This window comes from Heteronotia binoei, chromosome 3, assembly GCF_032191835.1.
Source record: "Heteronotia binoei isolate CCM8104 ecotype False Entrance Well chromosome 3, APGP_CSIRO_Hbin_v1, whole genome shotgun sequence".
NCBI classification, from domain to species: domain Eukaryota; kingdom Metazoa; phylum Chordata; class Lepidosauria; order Squamata; family Gekkonidae; genus Heteronotia; species Heteronotia binoei.
The window spans coordinates 167,482,128-167,507,483 of NC_083225.1; the positions used below are offsets into that span (position 1 = coordinate 167,482,128).

The window sequence follows — 25,356 nt, forward strand, 5'->3', positions numbered from 1 at the left end:
ATTGGGCTGTTAGTGGTTTCAAGCACTCTAAAGCGAATAATTTTGTTATGATGCACCGCCTCTTTCTGATGAGTTTGTGGAAACAGGAGTGGTGTGGAGACTTGAGGCATTGTGCTTGGCAGTGGTGTGTGTATTCTTAAGAATTTGCTCCCCCTTTTTTTTTTTAACTTAAGGATCCTGAGAGTTTTGTAATTTATATTGTACACTGTTGTGGGAGCACCAGTTCAAAAGAGGCCTGCATGTTCCTTAAATAAAGATGTCAGATTGTGGCGTCACTGGAGAAAACCTCCCTGTCTCCACCAGACAATTTAAACAGTGCATTTATTGGAAAAGGATCCAGGCTATGGTTTAAGATTGAACTTTACGTTATGGTGAAGCCTCTGTTGTTTTTTTATAAGTCTTAAAAGCAGCCGTGGGTGGTGATGGGGATTATTGGACGGGGACTGTGGAGTCAGACAAAGTTTATTTTAAGTCGTTTTCCCCATGACATTTGTATGATAGAAGCTCTTCCCCCCTCCGCCTTTCTCAAAGCAGGTAGTAGCTACACAGGGTGAAATAGCTAGGAGCCTCAAAGTAGGAGCTTCAAGGGGTTGCTGTGAGTCTGTTGCAACTTGACAGCACTTAATTATTTTTCGTGTTCTTAAACTCTGTTTTTGCATCTGTCAGTTTTCAGTGCTGTATCTGCTCTCCTTTGCGGTCATCATGGTCGGATTCGTCCTTTATTGCTCAACACCAACGCGCACCGCAGAGGCTGCCTCGACCAGCTTGCCACTCACAGCCAGTACTGGGTTTGACAACCTTGCCTTGAAAATTGAGGAGAACCATCTGGATGCAGCAGCCGTCCCACCTGCACGGCGTAACGAAGAAAGTGGGTCAGGGGAGATGCTGGCTACTGAACTGTCAGTCTTGTGAAGCAGAGAGCCCTTGGAGGTGTGAGACTGTCCTTGAAAATATCAGCAAACGAGAGAGAATGGACATCGGACTGTGCTAGAACTGGAGAGAGACCTGTTGGGGATTCTGTGCTCATGTCAAGATTTGGGATTTCACTGCAGAAGAGTCAGGTTGAGATCCTTCAGTTGAATAATCTGCATTAAGTTACATTCCCAGAAAAAGCCAAAAGCCGGAAAATCTGGACTTTGAGCCATCCGAGGAATGACTAATAGACACGGCAGCTGAGAGGGGGAAAACAGTCTAATAAATCTTTTTAGTAGGAACACAGCTGACTTTTTTTTTAAACCAACAAATTGATTCCAAATAAATTAATGGCTTATTTTGAGGAAGTTCTCCCATTTTTAAGGACTGTAGGAGGGGGGGTGGGGGGGAATCTGGTTGACAAATGGCTGGAGAAGAAGGGGAGAGAGGAGAAATACAGGCAAATAAAATACCGTGGATGAAATTTGATGGTCAGTAGGGCGAGAGTCTGAGCAGTGCAAAGCGAGAGTGTGTGAGCTGCTGTGCCGAGTCCTCAATTCTAGACCACAGTAAGCCCTACATAACTGCCTCTGGTTTTCTGCATTCCTCTAGGCATTGCCCTCATGAGGACTAGAAATTATATTTTAATTTGAAATTGATCAGCGTATCCTGCCTTTGCAGGTTAAGTGGATTATACATAAAATGCAATAAGTATAAGTGCGCAACACTGGGCAGGCCAGTATACTCAGCATTCAGTTACGATGATGTCAGGCATCTCAGAAAGCAGTGATGCTATGAAAAGCGACTTCATGCTGCTACTGAATTAAAGGATGTTTTGAGCTCTTGATAGATCTTGTCTTCCTTAAATTGTCTCCTTCAGATATTTGTGAGTTTCCAGCATTGTGCCAGGGGGTTGGACTAGATAACTCTGGAAGTCCCTTCCGACTCTGTGATTCTGTGAAGTTGGACCATGCAGCTTCTAGTGGTAGAGAGTTCCACTGATGTACAATGTGGATTTTTTTTTTGAAGTTGTGTACTGCACTGATAGAGAACAGATGGACATGAGAGTAGCCATGCTGGATGAGACCAGTGGCCCATCCTGTCCAGCATCCTGTTTCCAGCAGTGGCCAGTCAGATGCCAAAGGGAAGTCTGCAACCACAGCATGTAATACAAGTATCCTGTAATCTGTTTTGAGTCTCAGAAAGAAAAATGGACTATAAATAAAGTGACAATAATAACAATTCTTGGATTTATTTAAATCTGTTGTCTTGAAGATCAGACTTGCTAATACAGGAAAAGTCCTTAAAAACCTGGCTATGCACTCCAAATGCCTGTTGTAGTCCAGAACATTAATAGGGCAGGGGTGCCCAATGGTAGCTCTCCAGATGTTTTTCCCTACAACTCCCATCAGCCCCAGCCAGCATGGCCAATGGCTGGGGCTGATGGGAGTTGTAGGCAAAAAAACATCTGGAGAGCTACCGTTGGCCACCCCTGCAAAAGGGTATAATAAACATTGGTATCTCCAATCCAGCTGAGGACAGTAAACATGCCCAAGCAAGCATCTATGCCAGGATCCCAAGCTAGATGGAGAATTGCATGCATGTGTTGCTGTTTGCCTAATTCCCAGTTGCCACTAAGCTGCAGCGCCAGGAAGATATTCTTCTGATCAGAGCGTAGAACAGCCCGTTCTGCTTTTCCGTCCCACAAAAAAAAAAAAAAAATTAACTGGACCTAAAGGGGGTTGTGGTTTTGTGCCCCAAATGCTGTGAGTTTACAGATTGTCCATTCCTCCACTTGCATCTACTGGAATGGCCTTGGGTCAGCCATAGCTCTCGCAGAGCTGCCCTTCTCTGAGCGCTCTCTCAGCCACACCTACCTCACAGGGTGTCTGTTGGGTAGGGGGAGGTTTAAAGGAGATTGAGCCTTAGTATTGGTGGCTTTCTCACATTCCAATGATCTTTGAGTTCAAGCGATATTTAAGACTGAGCAGAAGGCTGTGTGTTAACCCCCCTCCCTTCCATCACCGATTCAGACATTGCTTATCTGTTTTGAATATAGGAGGGAAAAGAGGAAGGGGTGCCTAGGTTGAGTTTGCCCCTCCCATTTCTCATTAGCAGAGCTGACAGCTGGGATAGAAGTACAATGTGCATTCCCAAAGTCCTGCCCATGTATCCTTATATAGCCTACACCCCAACCGCTGTTTGCATGTGTAGATCCATAAATAGACCCCTGCTTAATAGGGCATGTGGTCATCTAGATCTGGGCAATTTTTGCATTGTGACCCACAGAATGAGAAGAAGATGATGACATTGGATTTATATCCTGCCATCCACTCTGAATCTCAGAACAGTAAGTCTTCTTTACATCTCTCCCCGCCCCCCCCCCAACAGACACCCTGTGAGGTATGTGGGGCTGAGAGAGCTCTCAGAGAAGCTGCCTTTCAAGGACAACCTCTGCGAGAGCTATGGCTGACCCAAGGCCATTCCAGCAGCTCCAAGTGGAGGAATGGGGAATCAAACCCGGTTCTCCCAGATAAGAGTCCGCACACTTAACCACTGCACCAAACTGGCTCTCCCTCTGTTAGGCTGTCAGTTGCAGCGATTACATTAGGCCTTTTTATATGCCCTGTTCTCTGTGCTATACTTTTAAAAATTGTTATCATTACTGTTTTTTAGCAGTGATTAAAAGTGGTCACTAAGAATGGGCTATCCTCTAGCACAGCATTGCAGTTGTCCTTAGACCATATCCTTAGCTGCTGAAAACAAACAATTAGCATAAAATCAGAGAATGTCAACTGTTCCACCTAAATACTGAGGCTGCTGTCTGACAGTCTATCCTCCATTAAGTCAGGCTGATGCCAGCCACTTTTCTGGCTTTTCAGAGCTTCAGTCTTATGGTCCTTTGCTATGTATTAAGCGGCTTTTGAACTGAAAGGGGTTTAACTTCCAAATATGCTTAGGACCACATTACAACAGCTTTTTCTTCCCACTTTGAGTTTTCTTTTGGGCAAGAAGTTTCACTTGGTTACGCTTTTTCTCCCCCCATAAATGTAAAAAGGAGTTGCTTGAATATTCAAAATTCAAAATGTTCAAACAAGGAAATAACGTAGGCTTTATGAAGCAATTTTCTTGAAAAGCCATTAAATAAGTGCATATTCGGTGGACTTTACCTGTTGAATTTATAAAGATCTAGGGCCATAGTTCTTTAGGTCCAAGTATCTGTTACTGTACGTTTTCTTTTAGGCAGACAGGCAAGTGAATTTGCATTCCATTACATTTGATATTTTAATAAAATTCATAGGTATAATGGTTTCAAGCCATGAACTCTTTCACTGTAGGATCCAGTCACCTCACTGTATCTTGAGGCCAGAAACAAATTGACAAACAAGGGTGTTATTTTAAAATTGGCAGGAAATATTCTTAATTAATTCAGCAGTCTTGGCTGCCTCATTGGGAATGATATGAAGTTTCCAAACGAAGGTATGGAGAAGCAACCTATCAAAGTCTGTGGTTCCACTCTGGTGGCTGAAGAGGGGGTAGAGAGAGAGCACAGAAGGGTTTTGTGTCCACCGATCAATGGGTGGGGGTCCCCTTTGTGGCCTCATTGTATTCTTAAGTGTTGTCAAGCTGCAGCCAATTTACATCAACCCCTCATGGGGTTTTCAAGGCAACCGAGGAGCAGAGGTGGTTTGCCTGCCTCTGCATGGCAACCCTGGACTTCCTCAGAGGTCTCCAGTCCAAATACGAAACAGGGCCAACCTTGCTTAGTTTCCAAGCAAGCTCTGTTGGATCAGGCCTAGCGAGGGCTGTTCTTACCGTATGTGAAATTCCTGAGAGTGTGAGTCAAAGCATTTGTGGTTTGTGGAGAGTGATCTTGTGCACAGAAATGAGCCCTGCTGCACTCAGTGGGATTTATTCTGTGGGGACTGTGCACAGGATTTCAATTTATTCAGCCCATTTTTTCCCTGGCAGAGTCTTGTTCTGTGCAATCTGGAAGAAGTCTCTCCCGCTCTCCCCGCCTTTTTCCCCTGTGTTGGTAGGATTCCCAAATAGCAACTCCCCCTCCTTCACTTTTTCATTCTCTTTTCTCATTGCCAGAAAGGATTTGCTGATCTAGAGAGAGAGAAAAAAGATACTTTTTCCTCCAGTGGACCAGGAGGTACAAAGCTGCCTAATTCCTTTCTCTAAAACATCAGCTGTGGAACCAATAACAATAATCCCTTCTTCTAATCCCCAGAGATGGTGTGTACAAGGAGAGTTAAATCCCTGTTATCTATCAACTGAAGAAAATAAGGAAGCACTTGGACCTTGTCCCCCCCTTCAAATATATGTGCCTGACTGCACCTTGAAGGGGTAAAAGGTAAAGGTAGTCTCCTGTGCAAGCACCAGTCATTTTCGACTCTCAGGTGACGTTGCTTTCACAACGTTTTCACGGCAGACTTTTTACAGGGTGGTTTGCCATTGCCTTCGCCAGTCATCTACACTTCCCCCCCCCCCCCCAGCAAGCTGGGTACTCATTTTACCGACATCGGAAGGATGGAAGGCTGAGTCAACCTGGAGCTGGTTACCTGAACCAGCTTCCGCTGGGATCAAACTCAGGTGGTGAGCAGAGGGCTCCGACTGCAGTACTGCAGCTTTACCACTCTGCGCCTTAGGGCTCTTGCCTGGGAGGGGAGGGGATATCCAGTTGGCAAGCTGATGCTGAGACTTGGCTCATTTCTCCCCTCCCACCCTAACTGAGCCAGCTTGTGGGAAAGGGCGGGATATAAACCTAAAAATTAAATCAAATTAAAATTAATTGCCTTGTTCAATCTTGCCTCAGATTTCCAGCTTTCTGCAATTCAAGATCATAATTTTACAAAGACCAGGCACCTGCCTGCTTCCCTCCAAGATCAGATAAAAGTTAACTGAAATAAAGGCACTCTGCAAATGCTCTGAGATCTTCAGTTCTTCTCATGATTTCCAGTACTTCTGCCAATATCAGGAAGGATCTGGGAGAAATCCTGATAACACATTAATCTGTGCTCTGATCTCTGCCATGGAAACCCTTCTCCTGGTTGTCTGAAAACTGGCTTTGGTTCCTTTATACTGGGAGGCGGGGACTAATTGTAAAGAGGCTTTACACATTGTGTAGGGGCATCTTGTGGTCACTAGATGGCACTCGTAGAGCTGTCTGCTCTTAACAGTGTCCTTCGCGACCAGGAACAAATAATCTTGCTGCTGTTTGCAATTCTGTGTGGAAGGGGATGCAGGTTCTCTTTCTCACACACACAGACAAGTTATTGAACAAAGGACACACGACACATAAAAAGAATTGTGCAATTTAGGTAAAATATTAAAATATGAGAAGGTGGCTCAGCCATTGATGCGGGAAGACATTTCCATGCAATTAATGGACCTAGTTTATGGGGTCATTTGTGGTACCGTTTCTCCTCCAAAATGGCCAGGAGGATATCATGGTTAAGATCTCAAGTAGGCGAATTTGTGTTTTGTAGACCTACCAGAAAACAGCAGAGACGAGAAATGTGTGTTCTAATTTAGCCACATGGTTCTCAGTACAGATGTTACTAGTGCAGTGGGGGAACCAAACCATGTGGAAGCAACAACCAAGCCAGAAAGGTATGTATAAATCAAGCCACTTTAAGAAGACGACGACATTGGATTTATATTCCACCTTCCACCCTGAATCTCAGAGCAGCTCACAATCTCCTTTATCTTCCTCCCCCACAACAGACACCCTGTGAGCTGGGTGAGGCTGAGAAAGCTCTTACAGAAGCTGCCCTTTCAAGGACAGCTCTGCAAGAACTATGGCTGACCCAAGGCCATTCCAGCAGGTGCAAGTGGAGGAGTAGGGAATCAAACCTGGTTCTCCCAAGTAAGAGTCCACGCACTCAACCACTACACCAAACTGGCTCTCTTTATTGAACGAAAGCAGCTTTTTCTAGCCAGACTTTCCCATTCACACTTGCAAGTAAGGGAATGACATTACTGAGTATTACCTCATATGTACATATACACCCACCCACACAAAGAATCATATCATGGAGAAGGCTACACTGGAATACTTACCCTTGACATGCTTGTTATTTATTTGAGGGAACTTACAAATGTGTCACTGCTGCCACCTTGCTTGCTGAAGTGGTCCTGACCAGCATCACATATTTCTATTGGTGGTATCGCTTAGTTCTTAGATGTAGATGACTGGGGAAGGCAATGGCAAACTACCCCGTAAAAAGTCTGCCGTGAAAACGTTGTGAAAGCAATGTCACCCCTGAGTCGAAAACGACTGGTGCTTGCACAGGGGACTACTTTTACCTTTTTTTAGTTCTTAGACAAGACCATGAGACCTGTTCGTCTCTCCTTAATCCAAGGGAAATAGGCAAATATCTATGAGGAACTTGAACCAAAGGATAACAGCTCTATCTCAAACCCTATGATGAGGACTACGAGTTATGTAAGTGCATCCCTGAGCCAAGATGGCATATTCTGAAGATGTGCCCACATGTTTGGAGATATGCCGATGACAGTCTTGGGTTTCCAGCTCTGGATGGGAGATGTTGTGGGTGGAGCCTGGGGAAGGGAGACACCTCAACAGGATATATTGCAGGAGCAGCCAAACTTGCTTAGCATAAGAGCCACACAGAATAAACGACAGATGTCTGAGAGCCAAAAGACATGAAAGTCAGATGTTTGAAAGCCACAAGGAATGAAGGAAGACAAGCAAATAGATGGGGTAGGGAGGAGGGGTAGAAAGAAAGCAATTTTAAATGCATTCTCCAAACTGCCAGCTGGCTTAGCTTAGAGAAGTGATTTAAAGAGAGAAATGCCTTCTCCAAGCTGGCCAACAGGGCAGTGGGGGCTTCAAAAGCCACACAATATGTGTGAAAGAGCAACATGTGGCTCCCAAGCCACTGTTTGACCACCCCTGGTATAATGCCATAGAATCAGCCCTTCAAAACAGCCAGGGGAACTGATTTTGGTTGTCTTCATCCACCACCAGGAAGTAAGCAACCCTAAGCCCCACTGGCATCATGCCTGTGCCATGTCAAAGTGGGGGTCTTAGGATAGGGGCTGCTCACAGCATTACTGAGTGAAGACTGGTGGCCCGACTGAAAGATTTGTTGTAGGCACTGGGGGAATCCTAAATGCACGTGAATTCTGTGTACACAGAGATGTGCTTAACAAGACCACAGACTAAAGCAGGAAAAAAATCTATTAACAGAAAGCTTTGTCCATTTCCAGCCACACAGAGAGAGTTCATATAACTATCTTACGGAAGTTCATGACTTCTAAACCTCTTTCTCTGCTCTTTGTTCTAAGAAAGCGTAGAAGCAAAGCCACTGACTGATCCCATGGGATTTTGCAACAAAACTGACTGATTCTGTTTTTTAAATGAGCTCTAGTAATTTATGATTCAATTTATAAAAAGAACTTTATTTTACTGTGCAATTTTCAGAGGCCATGGTTCTGCTAAGCGCTGCACACATTTGAAGCCATTAGGAAGATTAGTGCTATCTTAAGTAAAAGAATTACAGCTGCACTAGATTTAATTGAATGTCTGACCTGCTCTGTTGAAATGGCCTCTTCTCATTAAAACAGAGCTTTGGTAAAGCTCTTGGGTTATTTCTAATAAAAGGAATTTTTGTTGCTGTTAGTATTGTTATTGTTGTTATTGTTATTATTGTCAGTCAAATATTTGACTGGTAGATGACGTTCTGCAATCCAAGATATAGCAAAGTTCTTGGGAAATGTATCTTCACAGGATTCTTTCTGTTCCAAAAAACACTGTCTTCTGGAGCTGAGCTGGTGTTATTTGTTCCATGTCCAGAATGTCTGGGGTTTCTTGAGACATCTCGGAACTGCTCCAAGGACACCAACAACAACTGGCACAATGGTAACCTCCTTCTCCCAGAGATGCTCTAACTCCGTTTGTAGGTCTTGATATTGTGATCTTCTCCTGTTCTTTCTTTTCTATTCGGCTGTCTCCTGGGAATGCAGTGTTAATGATCCAAACCCTATTTCTCATTTTGTCTACAACTCTGATTTCAGGGGAGTTATACTTCAGGTGTTTATCTATTTGTAACTGAAAGTCCCCAACAATCTTTGTTTCATCATTTCTTATGATTTTGCCTGGTTTGTGCTCTCATGAATTTCTGGCTGATGGCAAGCCATTCTTCTTGCAGATTCCAATGCAACATAGCTGCAACTCTATTGTGACGTTCTTTATAGTCAGTTTGAGCAGTTTTACTGCAGGCACTGACCATGCAGTTGACTGCTTCATCCTTCATCTTGCAAAGTCAACATTTGCTGTTATCACTGGTCTTCTAAATCTTTGCTTTCATACTACTACTTTTGCAAGTGCCTGCTCTTGAACAATTAGTGATGTGTACACCATCAGATCTTCACAGAAGGGTTTTGAATCACCATTTGTGTGCTTCTTCACTGTAATATTTTGTTGAGATCAGGAGACGGGGGGGGGGGGCGTGTTTTAGAGCAGGGGTGGGGAACCTTTTTTCTGCCAAGGGCCATTTAGAAATTTATAACATAATTCATGGGCCAGCAGGAACTCATTAGCATATTAGGCCACACCCCAAATATTAGCATATTAGGCCACACCATCTGGGATAATCAAATGCAAGTTGAACTGGTGGTAGCTGGCTCCCACCCCCCCACCCCTGCCACCCCTCTCTCCCTCCCTTCATGCAGAAACTACAGCTGCTCCCACCAGACCCAAGGTACCCACATACCCCACCAGCCATCCTTCACAACACCCACCACTCAGACTCCAGAGAGAGAGAAATAAAGGGAAATAAAGAAATGAGAGGGAAGAAAACAAAATAATGAAATGTGGGGAAGAAATGGGAAAAAGGAAAAGAAAGAAACAGGAAGAAATGGGAATAAAGGGAAATAAAGTAAGGGGGGAAGAAAGGGAAATAAAGTAAGGGGGAGAGAAAGGGAAACAAAAAAGGGGGGAAGAAACAGAAAGAAAGGGAAATAAGGAAATGAGGGGAAAACTTACTGGAACTTAAACAGTGACTCTTCTAGGCCCTGCAGCAATGAGGGGAGGCAGTTACGCAGCACGGCCTAGCCCAGTGATCCCCACCAGTCAGCCGGCCCCAGGGAGGCCGCTATGCAGTGCGACCCAGTCCAGCAACCCCCGCCAGCCAACCAGCCCCAAGGAAGCCCCTATGTAGCACGGCCTGGCCCAATGATCCCCACCAGCCAGCTGGGCCCGGGGAGGCCGGCATGGGCCAGTCCGAGGGGTCTTGCGGGCTGTAAATGGCCCGCGGGCTGGAGGTTCCCAACCCCTGTTTTAGAGCAACAAATTCAAGAAAAATGACTCTTTCTGATGTTTCTTGGGATGCCAGGATTCCACCCCCAGAACTTTACTTTAAGCCACTTTTATAATGTTGTAAAAAAATAACACATATGTGTGAAAATATTGTAGCACAAAGGCTGTTTGATCTGTGACACATTCACCTACCATGAACAAGTGAGTTGATTTTTCATCTATCATGTAATTGTTTTTAAGCAGTGCAACCCTGTTCGTTAAGTTACTTTCTGGGTATTCAAATAGTACAGTACAGTGCAATTGGCCACTCCAAGCTGTTTCTGGAGGAGCAGAAATGTTCAGAAATAAATATGTGTTTTAAAAATAATTTTTATTAAATTTTCAAACAATAAAGAAAAACAAAGAAAGAAATGAACACTTCTACATTACAAATTTCGAAACAGGTCACAGGTTACAAAAAACAAAGAAAGAAAAAACCCAAAACACATAAAATACAAAAATAAACCATGTTGAATCATGTTACTGACAGAGGGTTAATATTTAATTTTTCAGTTGACCTTATAAGATTTAGCTAAGAGAGGAACTCTTTATTGGCACGGGGTTGCATATCTTACACTTAATTCCTTTTCCATAGCTTAAGGAAGGGCTTGGATAGATGTTGAGTGACTTTCTGATCCATATATGAAGTAAAATCATACCATGTTTCATAATAATCTGACATTTTGAATTTACTTTTGACTACTCTCAGTTTGCCCAGGCCATGGGACGGAGATGGTGCTGGTCGCCTTAGTAGATGATCTCCAGCGACAACTGGATCGAGGCGGGTCAGCAGTGCTGTTGTTGTTGGACCAGTTGGCGGCGTTCAACATGGTCGACCATCAGTTGCTGGTCCACCGCCTCGCCGATGCGGGGATTCAGAGGTTAGCCTTACAATGGCTTTCCTCCTTTCTCTGTGATCGGGGACAAAGGGTGGCGATCGGGGGACAATCGTCCCAGAGGCATCCGCTTAATTGTGGGTTGCCTCAGGGGGCGGTGCTTTCCCCAATGTTGTTTAATATCTACATGCGCCCCCTTGCCCAGATTGTCAGGAGATTCGGGCTGGGTTGCCATCAGTATGCAGATGACACTCAGCTTTATCTGCTGATGGATGGCCGGCCTGCTTCCGCCCCAGAAAAACTGGCCCCGGCGTTACAAGCCATGGCGGGGTGGCTCAGGCTGAGTTGTCTGAAGCTGAACTCAACAAGACAGAAGTCCTTTGTCTGAGCTGTAGTGGCCTGGGAAGGGAAATCCCTTTACCAGCCTTTGATGGGGTGCCACTGATATCAGCGCCTAAAGTCAAGAGCTTGGGGGTGCTACTGGAACCCACAATGGCTATGGAGGCCTAGATAGCAGCCACTGCGAGATCCGCCTTTTTCCATCTTAGGTGGGCACAACAGCTGGCACCCTTCCTAGAGCATAGCGACTTAGCAACAGTGAATCATGCTACGGTCACCTCGAGACCAGGCTACTGTAATGCCCTCTACATGGGGCTGCCCGTGTCTTGAATCTGGAAGCTGCAGCTAGTGCAGAATGCCCCAGACAGGCTGTTACTGGGTCTCTCTATTCGGGATCATGTGCAGCCGGGGCTGTGGAGACTGCATTGGCTGCCAATAGTATTCCAGATTCGCTACAAGGTGCTGGTTATTACCTTTAAAGCCCTATATGGCCGAGGTCCTTTCTACCTTAGGGACCATCTCTCCCCATATATTCCCCAGAGGGTACTGAGATCCGGATCACAAAACCTATTAGAAATCCCTGGGCCGAGGGAGGCAAGACTGAAGGCTACCAGAGAACGAGCCTTCTCTATTGCGGCCCCCCACTGGTGGAACCAACTCCCTGATGATGTTAGAGCCTTGCCGGACCTTGCCCAATTCCGCAAGTCTTGTAAAACAACACTTTTTCGTCTGGCCTTCAACTAAAGTACAGAGCTGCTTAACATCATGGTATGGAACTTAGCACCAAAACTGTTTTAAAAATTTGTTCAATATTTAAAGTGCAATTGTTAATTTTAATTGATCTTACTTTAATTGTTTTTATTGTATGGTTTTATTGTTTATTGTGGATTTAATGTTGTTGTTAGCCGCCCTGAGCCTGTTTCGGAGGGGAGGGTGGGATATAAATGCGAAAAATAAATAAATAAATATGTCAATTTTTCTGCCATAGCATTTTGCCATAGCTTGGAATTCCAGTAATATGTTAAAAATTCTGTCGATTTCCAACACTTTGCTATTACTCTATGGGCTGCCATCAACGTAAACACTATTCATCCCTGGGATGTCACTTTTCCATCTCTGCTTGGAAGGTCAACAGAGCAGACCTTATCATACTTGCAAGTGACCTCCAGGAAACCACTCTGTCTTGGTCTTGCCTCTGCAACGTGGGGGCAAAAGTATTATTGACCTCCCTTACAGGGATGTTTTAACTGGTGCAATATTTATTACCATATTTATATCCCAGTTTTTTTGAAAGAAAAACAACTGAAATTGTAATAAAATAATCCTTGAACAAATCACAGTATTAAAACTGACCTGTTGTCAGCGCAAATCAATAAAAGTTATAACAGGAAATTTAAAGTGAAACAACCCCCTGTGCAAAATACAACCAAAGGCAGAACAAAATAACACTCACTTGGATTCTCTGAACAAGTTCCATATGCACTAGATAGTCTGTTCCATGGAGTGCACTTCCTCCTCCATTACCTTTTGCACAAGAGCAAAGGTTTCCAATCCACCCTTGAGCATCTGGAAGTATTAGCCAATGAGGACGAATGCTCCATGGCTTTGATTATCTAGTGTACGCAGATTTCATCTATAGGATCCAAGCCCTTTCTTCATCTGTGGCATACATGTGAATGTGGAGGGAGCCAGCTGAACATGTCTCAGGAGGGCACAGAGCTGATTAAATGCCCATGTGACTCAAGTGGCTGTTTAGGGCACCAACCTGACGAGGGCTGTCACACAGCAGGGCCTAGGAGGGCCTGGTACTGGCTGCCACCACCCTGGTAAGGGTCTACATGGGAGGGCCCAGAGCACCCACCCACCCTTGTCTTCCTTATTAGTAAATACCTCTTAACCTTGACAAACTTGATGAGAGGACCCAGGCAGGATAACAACAAAAAGAAGTTTATTATTAATACTCTAAAACAATAAGTGAGTGATAAATATTTACTGCTATGGGAAAACAGTAAAGGTTGGTGCAAATAAATAGGAGCCCTTACACAACTAACTAGACATTCCTTGCTACTAATACCAGAACTCACCACCTCCTTTGGGTGAGGGATCTCTTCCCAGTTGCAAACTCTCCAAACTACAGCCTGCCTCCAGCTCAGCATTCCGGAGAGAAAACCCACCTGCCTGCATCCTCTACAGGAAAAAACACACCCTATCTGTGCTTAGCCCTTTTATGCTTTCCTCCCAGGTCCCACCCCTCTGGGCTACTTTCCTTCAAAAAAATTGCCACCCAATCAGAAGGACAGAAGGGATCCTGGGAGATGTAGGCTTTCTGTAGTAACTCCTAGGCAGGCTTCTCTGGACTAGGCCCAGAATTTTGACAAGGGTGCTGGCACATCATGGACAGAGACAACCACTATAGCATCATTTGTCACCTCCTGCCAGACCCATGCTTTGGAATCAGGAGTGGGGGACAGTGACATGGGGGAGTAACTCTGCATCCTTGACAAGGAGAGCTCAGGCTAATCTGATCTCATCAGATCTTGGAAGCTAAGCAGGGTGGGCCCTGGCCAGTATTTGAATGGTACACCTCCAAGGAATACCAGGAGTCTGACATAGAGGCAGGCAGTGGCAAACCACTTCTGAATGTGTCTTGCCTTGAAAACCCTCTGCATACTTCTCTGCCTCAAACCACTGTGGGCTGCCTGGGAGGAGATGTTTCCCTTCACTTTCCCCTCACAAGACTTGGAAGCCATGAGGATGACACAGGAAGAAGCCATTTGGGTCATAAAAGTACGGTAAGCCAGCCCTGGGAAGGCATTCTAGAGAAGTTGTTCACTTATAACATAATAAATAAATAAAATAAGTTGTGCTATTGCAGAGAAAACACTATCTCTGATCAACACCCACTTCTCCTCTGAAGACTGGGGGTTCCCAGTGAAGGTGAACAGCCACGGAGAAGATACCCTGGCCTAAGCCATTTAGGGCTTCATAAAGCTGAAAACCTGTATATTGAATTGAGCTTAGCAACAGTCTGGAACGCTAACCTAAAGCTCACACAGCCTAATGCCCTCATTGTGACATGTTCCCGTTAACAATCTTATGGTAGCGTTTTGGACCAGCTGAAGTTTCCAAGTGACCTTCAAAGATAGTGTGTCCCCCTACCCCACCCTCCTCACACAAAAGCATTATAGCAATCTAACCTTGAGAAGACCAAATTTAGAGTAGTAGAACTAGAGATGTGTGTGAATGTGAGTGATGATAGGTACTTGTGTGGGATGAAATGGCCAGGGGTAGCAGGAATCTGACAGTAGGGGAAGGGGTGGGGGATGTTTGCCTCTTTTTAGTATTGCTCTTTCTTTCTTGTGGACTTAACAGTAACTTGACACATTAAATTGGGAAAGGGTTTTTTTTGGTATGGAGATATATAGAGGGGAACCCTTTACTTGATTGCTTATTGTGTTGGTTATAGTTAAAAACATGGGAGCGGATACAGCAAAACAGGAAAAACAAAACAATCCTAAACTGAATCCTATTTAGAATCCTACTTAGGTCTAATCAATGGTGTTATGGGGAAAAACACTACAGAAAAAGCAGAAATCCCGAGCAGATGAAAAGGCTGGAGAAAAAAGAGATGAACAGCGTAAAATTTTACTTTTTATTGTAAAGAGAGGAAAAAACACAACTTGTGTAAAGTAGGCACTATCTGAACTTGACATTAATGTGCTCAGAATCAGACAGTCAGCATCTTTCCTATGAGTTCCTTTGCCTCAAACATTTCAAAATCGGCAAGTGATGTTGGAAGTAGAAAAGAGTAAGAGTCCAATAGCACCTTAAAGACTGAGAACATTTGTGGTAGAGTATGAGCTTTCCTGGGTCATGATAGGTCGTGATATGGTATCTGAAGAAGTGGGCAGTGACTCAGGAAAGCTCATACCCTACCACAATTTTTGTAGTCTTTAAGGTGCTACTGGACTCTCGCTGTTTTCTAATGCAACCCAGACCAAATGTTCTTTCAATTTGTTAATTTCACTGATTCTGACTTTGTACCACTTTGCATTCTTAACCACTGCCCACCAGCTATATGTAGCACTGCTCACTGTACCCCATTCCATTGTCTGAAGAAGTATGCATGCATAGAAAGCTTAATATTCTGAATAAAACTTTGTTGGTCTTAAAAGTGTCACTGGACTCCGACTATTGCTGCAAACCAACGCGGCTGCCCACCTGGATCTGCTCTTTCTTACTGCTACAGACAGACTGACATGGCTACCCATCTTGATTTAAGTGATAAGGGAGACAGCTTATGAGAGTAGCCGTGGTGGTCTGCAGCAGAACAACTAAATTTAAGTCCAATAGTATCTTCAAGACCAACAAGGTTTTCGGAGCATGAAGAGAGTCAAAATCTTGTTGGTCTCTTGGGACTCGAGTCAAGCAATAATGGAGTTTGCAGGTTCTTTGTGTTAATCTAATCCTATTGTGGAATGGTGATGCTACCAGGCGACAATTTTGGTTTACTTAGCAGTAGTCAGTCATGAGCATATCATGAGATACAAACTTTTGTTGTACCAGCAGAAGTTAAAAATGTGTTTTGAGTGAGTTTTGGGTTACACAGCACTCCTCTTCAGATGTGGTGTTCAAAGTAAACTGTATAAACAATCAAAACATGGCATCTTCTACCATCTTGATACCTAGAGACCGAAGGCCACTCACAATTAAGACCCCTTCACGTGCATCTGCTGCCAGGAACAAGCCCGACAGTTATGGCTTTGGTGTCTAACTGCTGTTTTCACTGCTGGTATTGTTATCCTTGATCATCAACGGTTTACTATTATTTCACTGTATTTTAGCCTTCATGATTTACTAACCACATATTATAAGTTTAATCATCATTATTAATGCCTATTGATTTTCTTGAAGCATTTGGTATTTTCTATGTAGTGGGATGTGCTAGGCTTGAAAGTGGAAAGGGACTGTGGGGAGACAGCTCTAATCTGGTCTCCCTGAGCAATGCAGATATGGACCAACTGAAAAGGGAAGAGTACTTGGAATATGACCTTGACGGGAAGTAACACTGAGGCCTGAGAATGGACTTTATATTAATTCAAGAGACTTTTTGGCAGGCATGGGGAAAAGGGGAGCTGTTAGCTTGTAACCTATAATTGCCTGATAACTTTTGATTCATTTCAGTCTGGCAAGACCTGGTCTTGCAAATGCATGACATTAATGTTTGCTTCAAGCCTCATCATTAAAAAAAAAACCAACCTAAGGAGCCTCTTGATTGAACTTGGGCAAAACCTTATATCTGCAGGTAACCACTCCCTATGGAGGGATCCTGCACTTCTGAAGCAACTTCAGAGATGGAGCCAGTTGTGGGAGGAGGGTAATTTTGATGTCCTTCCTTCCATGGAAATGCTTGTCAGATGGGAATGATCCGAAGGATTAATAGCCACGTAGTCACATGTGCTCCAAAGTGGCATAAGACTGTATCACGAGGTGACAGTTGCCACATCATCTGAAAAAAAGAACATTTATTTATTTATTTAGATGTATACCCCACCCTCCCTGTAACAGGCCCAGGGCGGCTATGTGTGAAGTTAGATGGAGAAGAGGAGCTGGCCCTTCTTAGTAGTGGTGCCCACATTATAGATTCTCCTCCGTAGGAATTTCTACTAAGTTATCATAGCAAAAGGAATGATTTTAAAATATTTTTATTGCACCAAACGTGTCAGGAGTAGTGGCAGATTTTCAGTACAGAAATATGACCATTATTTTAGTACCAAAAAACCCTAAAATCGTATCACTAGGACTTTTACCATATGTATCTTGTAAACAAAGATATGCTATGATTGCTGTCACATTGATAGATGCAAAAATAATTATAGCTCAAAACTGGCATGCTGCCAAGGAATGAGTTAGAAAAGTGTGGCAAATGATGAATGAAATTGACTAAATTAACAGACTGTGGAGGTCTGAAGGACAGAAGATGGTCTAAATGGATGTCTACTTACATTTCAAAAAGGCAAAGGTAGTCCACTGTGCAAGCACCAGTAGTTTCCGACTCTGGGGTGACGTCACATCACGACATTTTCATGGCAGACTTTTTTACGGGGTGGTTTACCATTGCCTTCCCCAGTCATCTACTCTTTACCCCCAGCAAGCTGGGTACTAATTTTACCAACCTCAGAAGGATGGAAGGCTGAGCCAACCTTGAGCCAGCTACCTGAGCCCAGCTTCCGCCGGGATTGAACTCAGGTTGTGAGCAGAGAGTTTGGATTGCAGTACTGCATCTTTACCACTTTGCGCCACAGGGCTCTTACAATTAGGAGCCTCAATTCACTTTTGGAAAACTATTCCCAATTTGCAGATTGCTGTTCATAATTGTTTTTCTTTTCTCTACTTCTGTAATTTTTCATTTATGTGCTTAATACTTATTTGCTTTTAAAAAGGTTTTCACTGTTGATAAGTCTGCAATTCATTGGGTTTTTTTATACAGCTCATGCTGTTTAGGGATTTGTGTGTGTGTTTGGTTTATCTAGGTAAGATGCTAGAGATCTGTAACTGAACCCTTTTTCTCCTTAAGTTTCTATAAAGGACAGCCATGGCAAGCTACTGAACATATGGAGCAGAGGTCCATCAGTGGCTATTAGCCACAGCTTATTGTTGGAACTCTCTGTCTGCGGCAGTGATACTTCGTATTCTTGGTGTTTGGGGGGAGCAACAATGGAAGGGCTTCTAGTTCCCTGGCCCCACTGATGGACCTCCTGATGGCACCTGGTTTTTTTGGCCAGTGTGTGACACAGTGTTGGACTGGATGGGCAAATGGCCTGATCCAACATGGCTTCTCTTATGTCTGGGGCAGTGATGCTCTGTATTCTTGGTGCTGGGGGGCAACTGTGGGAGGGCTTCTAGTGTCCTGGCCCCACTGGTGAACCTTCTGATGGCACCTGTTTTTTTTTGCCACTGTGTGACACAGTGTTGGACTGGATGGGCCACTGGCCTGATCCAACATGGCTTCTCTTAAGTTTTATGTTCTTAATAATTATTTAACACACACGGACACAGTTCCATTTTCCTCATGTAAAATAAAAGTAATGTAAAATAATGATAAACATAAAACAAATGTAGGAATATACACTAGTAAATTCATGGGAAAGGGAGAGGAATTAACTTCATCTCTCACAACATCATGATCATGATCCAATTCTCCCTCCCTGCCTATGGTTGCTATTTATTGAAATTTAATCATTATAATCATTATCAACATTTTTTATGGTCAAAGAGCAATCATATTTATAGAAATTTAAAGAAATAGGAGATCTGATCACAGATCTCCAAGATGTCATCTAAATGTGCTTTGATTTTGTTAAGCTGATGAATTTTATAATGTTTGTTGTTATTGTTATTATATCATGAAATGTACTGAGCCAGGTTGTTTCAAAATAAATTTTGAAATAATAAAAGTGGACTATTTTATAGGGTTACTGTAAAGTTTAGTAAGGCAAAGAACGAGACCATATACAAAACATTATAATAATACAGCATAATGAAAATGATTATTGTTACAATAAATGTTTTTGTATTTCCAGGGAAATCAGATGAAACCACACAGAGCAGGGGGAGGCTGATACAATTTGGGATTCCCACCGCCTCAACAATAGGCCTGGTGGAACTAGGGTTGCCAGGTCTGTGTTGGAAAATACTTGGAGAGGTTGGGGTTTGGGTAGGGGAGGGGAGGGGCCTCAGCATGGTACAATGCCATAGAGTCCACATTTCAAAGCAGCCATTTTCTTCAGGGGAGCTTATCTCTGCCAGCTGGAGATCAGTTGTAAAAGTGGGAGATCTCCAGGCTCTACTTGGAGGCTGGCAACCTTAGGCAGAACTGCATCAAGTCCTACGGGGCCTGGATCTCACTCAGGAGACGGTTCCACCACCAGTGAGGCTAGACAGACTTCCTTCAGGCTGGGGATCACAGCAGTAGATGTTGATCTATAGAGCATAATGCTCTCTGGGAGAGTACTTCTCCTCCCCATCTTCCTTGCGTCCAGCATAACTTCAAAATTGAATAATAGTTTTCCAAATATCTGCATTCTCCCTTAGCTTTCCATCTTCTGTGAAAGACCTATGGATGTTGTTCAGCCTGACAGGCCCTGAAGGGAAGGATGCATGGCAGTTTCTTGGCATGATTTCCAGAAGCATCTGATGTATGTTTTCAAAGCAAAAGGCCAATTTGTTAAGGATAGTGTCATGTCTTGCTCTAAGGCAAAACTGCATAGGCAAAGCATGAACAAACTGCAAACTCTGAATTTTGTATGTGGCTGAAAGCGGGGGGAGGAATTTATCAGTGCATTGTACCTCTACTGGAATGTGAAGAAGTGAAAAAGTTGTGGGCTATTTTAAGAATTTTTTTTTTTACCTTTACTTATACTATCACAGCGTTCGTTCTGCATGGTATAACGTTCAGGCCAAACACATCCATTCTCCTCAGCAACGTTTTCTCAATCTTCCCTGCTCCACATACATACACACATACATACACATTGTTGCAGAGTTCAGAGTTTCTTTGCTATTAGCATATTAGGCCACACCCCTTGACATCACCGGAAGTATAAACAATATAACAATAAATGTTCTCATCTTGGCTTTATGAACAAAATGTCTTCAGGGCTGAGCATAGACCACCTTGAGTCTGACATGCGGGACACTTATTTAAAGTGAGTGAGGGGAGTGGTTTCTGTATATGTGAAATAGGCTTTTGGATCCACAGAACAATTTGGCCAGACTAATTGGTGGAGGTCCTCCTTGGAGACAATCAGTTGGTTATTCAATCTCAGTAAACTTTCCTTCCAGGGCTGTTTCACATGGGCATTTTTATCACTTAATTTGTCTACACTTGATGACCAGTCAGCGGAAGGTGAGGGGCCCACAGGTTCCAGATCAGCGATCGCTGTTCACACGTGTAAGGCAAGCATTTGCTGTGGTGCCGATGAACAGGGACATGTGAACCAGGCCCTGGCTTGTGCTTCCAACCACTGACATACCCAAGTTCAGCCAGCCTCCCTTCCCACCTTAAAGCACACACACTTTTATATGCCACATCTAATCCAATAGGGAAGTTTGGGGAAAAGAGAAGGAAGGTACCAGGGAAAGCAGAGGATTGTGTTAAATATCCTTGTATAATTCTGCACAGGGAAGCCATCCAGGATAGTTTCTAAGGTTCTTGGCAGTTGAAGGTCTAAGATCTTTGTATTCCTGGAGGTCTGAGGTTGCAGGAAAACTGCCAGGGAAGCCCATGTTGGCATTCAGACAAGCAAATCCAGGTAAAAACAAAACTTCAGAGGAAAAATTTCTCTGGTCTACAGCCTCTGTTGAGTACCCATCCCCGGTTATAGTTACCAAACTTCAGGTGGGACCTGGAGATCTCTCAGAATTACAGCTGCTCTTCAAATTACAGAGATCAGTTCCTCAGGGGGAGGGGGAGTCTGCTTTGGAGGGTGGACCCCAAGGGCTTATACTTCACCAAGATCCTTCTCACCAAAACCTGCCCTCCCAAGGCTCCACCTCCAAATCTGGAATTTCTCAACCTGGAGTTGGCAACTCTTTGAGGAGTCCCAGCCTGGCCACCCTGACCTCTGTTGCATCCAGTGCCTCCAGCTCTTCCCTGCAGCCCACCTTCACCCTCAGCCAGCCCGGAAGCCTCTGAGAGCACCAGGCCAGGAGCCCTCCTCTCACTGATCTGAGGGATGTTCTTCTTGTCTTGGTACAATGACATCTGCCCTGCTGGCCGAGCCCAGTCCAGGAGGGAAGGAGGCAGCATGTGGTGAGAGGCTGTCTGATTCTGGCTGTGGCTTTGGCCAGGGGAGCAGCAACAGCCAGCTGGCTGAAACTGTAGTGCTGCTGCCTGTGTATACACCCTTCCCTGCCTGGCTGATTGTTCTGACAAGAAGGGAGGGAGGGAGCAGCAGCAGAGGCTCAGTGACTCCCCTTGTCCCTGGTCACCCCACAACCTGATTAGCATTCTGTGGGCATGCCACGGTGGCGGCAGACTTGGCCCCAGACAGGTGGGCAGGTGGGTCTGCCGGGGCCTCCAGCCAAGCCAGTGCCAGGTGCTTCCCTGCTTGATAGGAGGCTGCGCCGCCCCTCCACAGCCAACAAAGGGCAAGTGGCTGGGCCTCAGCGGGTCAAAGAATGGCTTTGTGAAGCTCCAGGTAGGCAGATTTGTGGGCACTCTGCTGCCTTCTTGGTGCCTGAGTTGGGAGTCTTGTTCAGGGGTTCCAGAACTGCTTTTTTTTTTTTTTTTAATTTTGAGCCAGAACAGCATCCTGGTGCGTTCCGGCTCAAAAAAGGCCCTGCTATTGGGAATACAATTTTAAACTGCAGGGTGCCTCAGGGGGCTCTCCCCAATGTTGTTCAACATCTACATGCACCCCCTTGCCCAGATTGCCTGGAGGTAGGGATTGGGTAGTCACCAGACCGCTGATGATACCCAGCTCTATCTACTGATGGATGGCCGGGCTGACTGGGTCCCAGAAAATTTGGACCTGGCGCTACAAGCAATGGCTGGATGGCTTAGGCTGAGTAGATTGAAGCTCAATCCAGTGAAGACAGAGGTCCTTTGCTTGAGTTGTGGCGGTCTGGGAAGGGAAATTCCCCTACCGGCATTTGACGGTGCGCCACTGGCAATGGCACACAAGGTCAAGAGCTTGGGGTGCTACTGGAGCCTGCCTTGACAATGAAGGCCTAGATAGCAGCCACTGCTGAATCCGTGTTTTTCCATTTTAGGCGGGCAAGGCAGTTGGTCCCCTTGCTGGAGCGTGGCAACCTGGCAACAGTGATTCATGCAACGATCACCTCGAGGCTGGACAACTGTAATGGGGCTGCCCTTGTGCTGAACCTGGAAGCTGCAGCTAGTGCAGAATGTGGCCGCCCGGCTGTTATTGGGGCTCCCCAGGTGGGAGAACATTCAGCCGGGACTGCGGGAACTGCACTGGCTGCCAGTAGTATACCGGATTCGTTACAAGGTGCTGGTTATTACCTTTAAAGCCCTATGTGGCCTAGGACCTGCCTACCTTAGGGACCGTCTCTCCCCACATGTTCCCCAGAGAGTACTCAGAGTGGGATCACAAAATCTATTTAGAAGAAGATGATATTGGATTTATATCCTGCCCTCCACTCCGAAGAGTCTCAGAGCGGCTCACAATCTCTTTTACCTTGCTCCCCCACAACAGACACCCTGTGAGGTGGGTGGGGCTGGAGAGGGCTCTCACAGCAGCTGCCCTTTCAAGGACAACCTCTGCCAGAGCTATGGCTGACCCAAGGCCATTCCAGCAGCTGCAAGTGGAGGAGTGGGAAATCAAACCCGGTTCTCCCAGATAAGAGTCTGAGCACTTAACCACTACACCAAACTGGCTATTAGTAATCCCTGGGCCAAAGGAGGCCTGATTGAAATCAACCAGATACAGGGTCTTCTCAATTATAGCCCCCTGCTGGTGGAACCAACTGCCAGATGAAGTGAGGACCTTGCGGAACCTTGTGCAGTTCCGCAGGGCCTGCAAGACTGCCCTCTTCCGGCTGGCATTTAATTGACTCGGCACCGGTATGTAAGAGAAGTGGAAGAAGGCCATCGCCACCGGAATAGCATTAACTGTTTTAATCATTGAATATCTGTTTTGTTACTGAATGTGTAATTTTAATACTTATTAATTTAATTGTTTGTGGGATTTTATGTTGTAAGCCCTGAGCCTGCTTCGGCGGGGAGAGCGGGATATAAATCAAATCACAGTAGTAGAATGTCGGAAGATGCACTGCCACTGAAATTACATCACTGTAAGCAGATCTCAGAAGCGAAGCAGGGTCAGCCCTGGTTCATACTTGGATGAGAGACCACCAAGGAAGTCCAGAGTCACTCTGTAGAGGCAGGCTGCAGCAGATCACCTCTGAACATCTCTTGCTGGAAAACCCTAAGAGGTCACCATAAGTCAGCTGTGACTTGATGGCAGAAAAAGAAAAAAAACAAAACAGCAGCCACCAGTTCAGTGTCTCCAAAAGCACAGGACTGCACCATCTATTTATTAGATGCTGCAGCCCTATTAAATAAACTAGTCCATAAACAAGCCCACTGCAGTGAGTAACAGAAGCATCTGCCGTTCTCAAGTGAAGTGTTGCTGCAGGACTTGACAGCAACCTTGGGTACAGTGTGATTCTCCTCCAGCATCGGGTGTCTCCAGATGCCACTAAATTTTCTCTATCTATATGAAGCTTTCTGTAGGCTGTGAACATTAATCCTGAAGCAGAACAGTCTAATGGAAGAGCACGAATCTTAAGAGATTTATGAACAGCGCTGCAAAATATGTAACGTGTAACTAACAGAAAGAGGTAATGACTCAAACGAGAGTTTTATCAAGGGTAAATGTGATGTGAATATTAAATCTCGGAACTGGTGCTGTCCATTTTTGTCTCCGGTGGCCAAGAGTGGAATTTGGGCTATTGGGGGAAAAAAAAGAGGTTAGTGAAGATTATTTTAGGGGGTTAGGTTGTTTGTTTTTAAACTGTATTTAGTATATTGAAAATAGTAGCCTAATTCAAACCTTACCCATTGGAATTCATGCATGGGTCCTTTTTTGTTTTGTTTTGCTAAAGTTGCTAAAACCAGCAAATTACTAAAGAGGAATCCCTGCCCTTCTATTGGGTATGTACAGCCAAGGGCCAGTTATAGATTTTGGGGGGCCCTGGACAGAAAGTGCCCACCCACATGCCTGGGCATCCTTCCTCTGCCACCCTGCAAGCTCTCCCACCACCTGCAGTCACAGTTGCCCATGTTAGTGGGCACAGCTAGGAGCACCACTGTCATGGCCACCAGGAATGTCGATGCATGCCCTTCTCCAGCAATGCGAGGTGGCATATGCAACTGGTAGCACAGATGACAAAGTACTCAAAAGCAGGCATTGGGAAAGTGTGAATGCAGGCATCAGAGGAGTGCATGAATAGGGAGTCAGCAGCATTGAGCCCCACTAGAATCCATGGGCCCAGGCAGCTGTTCCACCTCAGGGCATACTGATGCTGGTCCTGTGTGCAGTCAATGCAACACTTTCTGAGGCTTTATCTTACCAGGCAAGGAGCTTAGAGGGGGGATTCTCAAACTCACTTGCCCTGATATATCTGCATACCACTTCAGCCCTGCTACAGTACTGCTGGCCAAGTGTTTAGGAAGGGAAGGGAAACAGAGGGCATGTGCAGGGCTTTTTTGGTAGCAGGAACTCCTTTGCCTATTAGGCCACACACCCCTCCAAGAGCTTACAGGGCTCTTAGTACAGGGTCTACTGTAAGCTCCAGGAGGATTGGCTACATCAGGGGTGTGTGACCTAATATGCAAAGGAGTCCCTGCTACAAAAAAAAGCCCCGGGTATGTGTGTATGTTGAGAAGAGCCTAATCTATCCCACTGCTCCCCTTTTTTACTGCCCCTTGTACTCACTATTTGACTGGAGCTGTGAACACATACCCTCAGTGGATATATCAGGCCACCAGAGATGTATGTTTCTGTCTCTCTCTTCCTGGAGTTGGAAGCCCACTGGTAACACAGTGGGGGGAGTTCCATCTCTTCTCCCTTCTTAGCAAAAAAGATGGTAGTGAAGCATGTGTTGTGACCTATGGCCCATCTATATCTGGCATACATACATTTTAGCTCCACCCCTTCCCTAAATCCCACTGCACCCATTTTGAAAGAGCCAGCATCAGAACCAAGAACAGTGTTGACCCACAATCAAGAGTTTTGAAATACAAGTAAACAAACCAGGAACTATAAACAACCCACATGAATATTTAACCACGACTTGTTCCATTATTTATGACACTTCTTCAGGGTATTCAGACTTCCAGAGAAATCCCAAGATGTCTCTTTCATGCAGTTTTGTATCCGTGGAGACCTTTTACTTATCAAAGATTGT

At 44.9% G+C, this 25,356-nt stretch overlaps 1 protein-coding gene across 1 annotated transcript in view; it reads left to right on the plus strand.

Annotated features, from left to right (window-relative positions):
• Positions 1–1,276, plus strand: part of SLC35F2 (solute carrier family 35 member F2) — a 35,332-nt gene extending 34,056 nt beyond the window's left edge. Inside the window, exon 8 of the mRNA XM_060235180.1 lies at positions 667–1,276. Coding sequence (XP_060091163.1) covers positions 667–912 — 246 coding nt within the window. The 3' untranslated portion in view covers positions 913–1,276. The remainder of the gene's footprint in view (positions 1–666) is intronic.
• Positions 1,277–25,356: the final 24,080 nt, after the last annotated feature.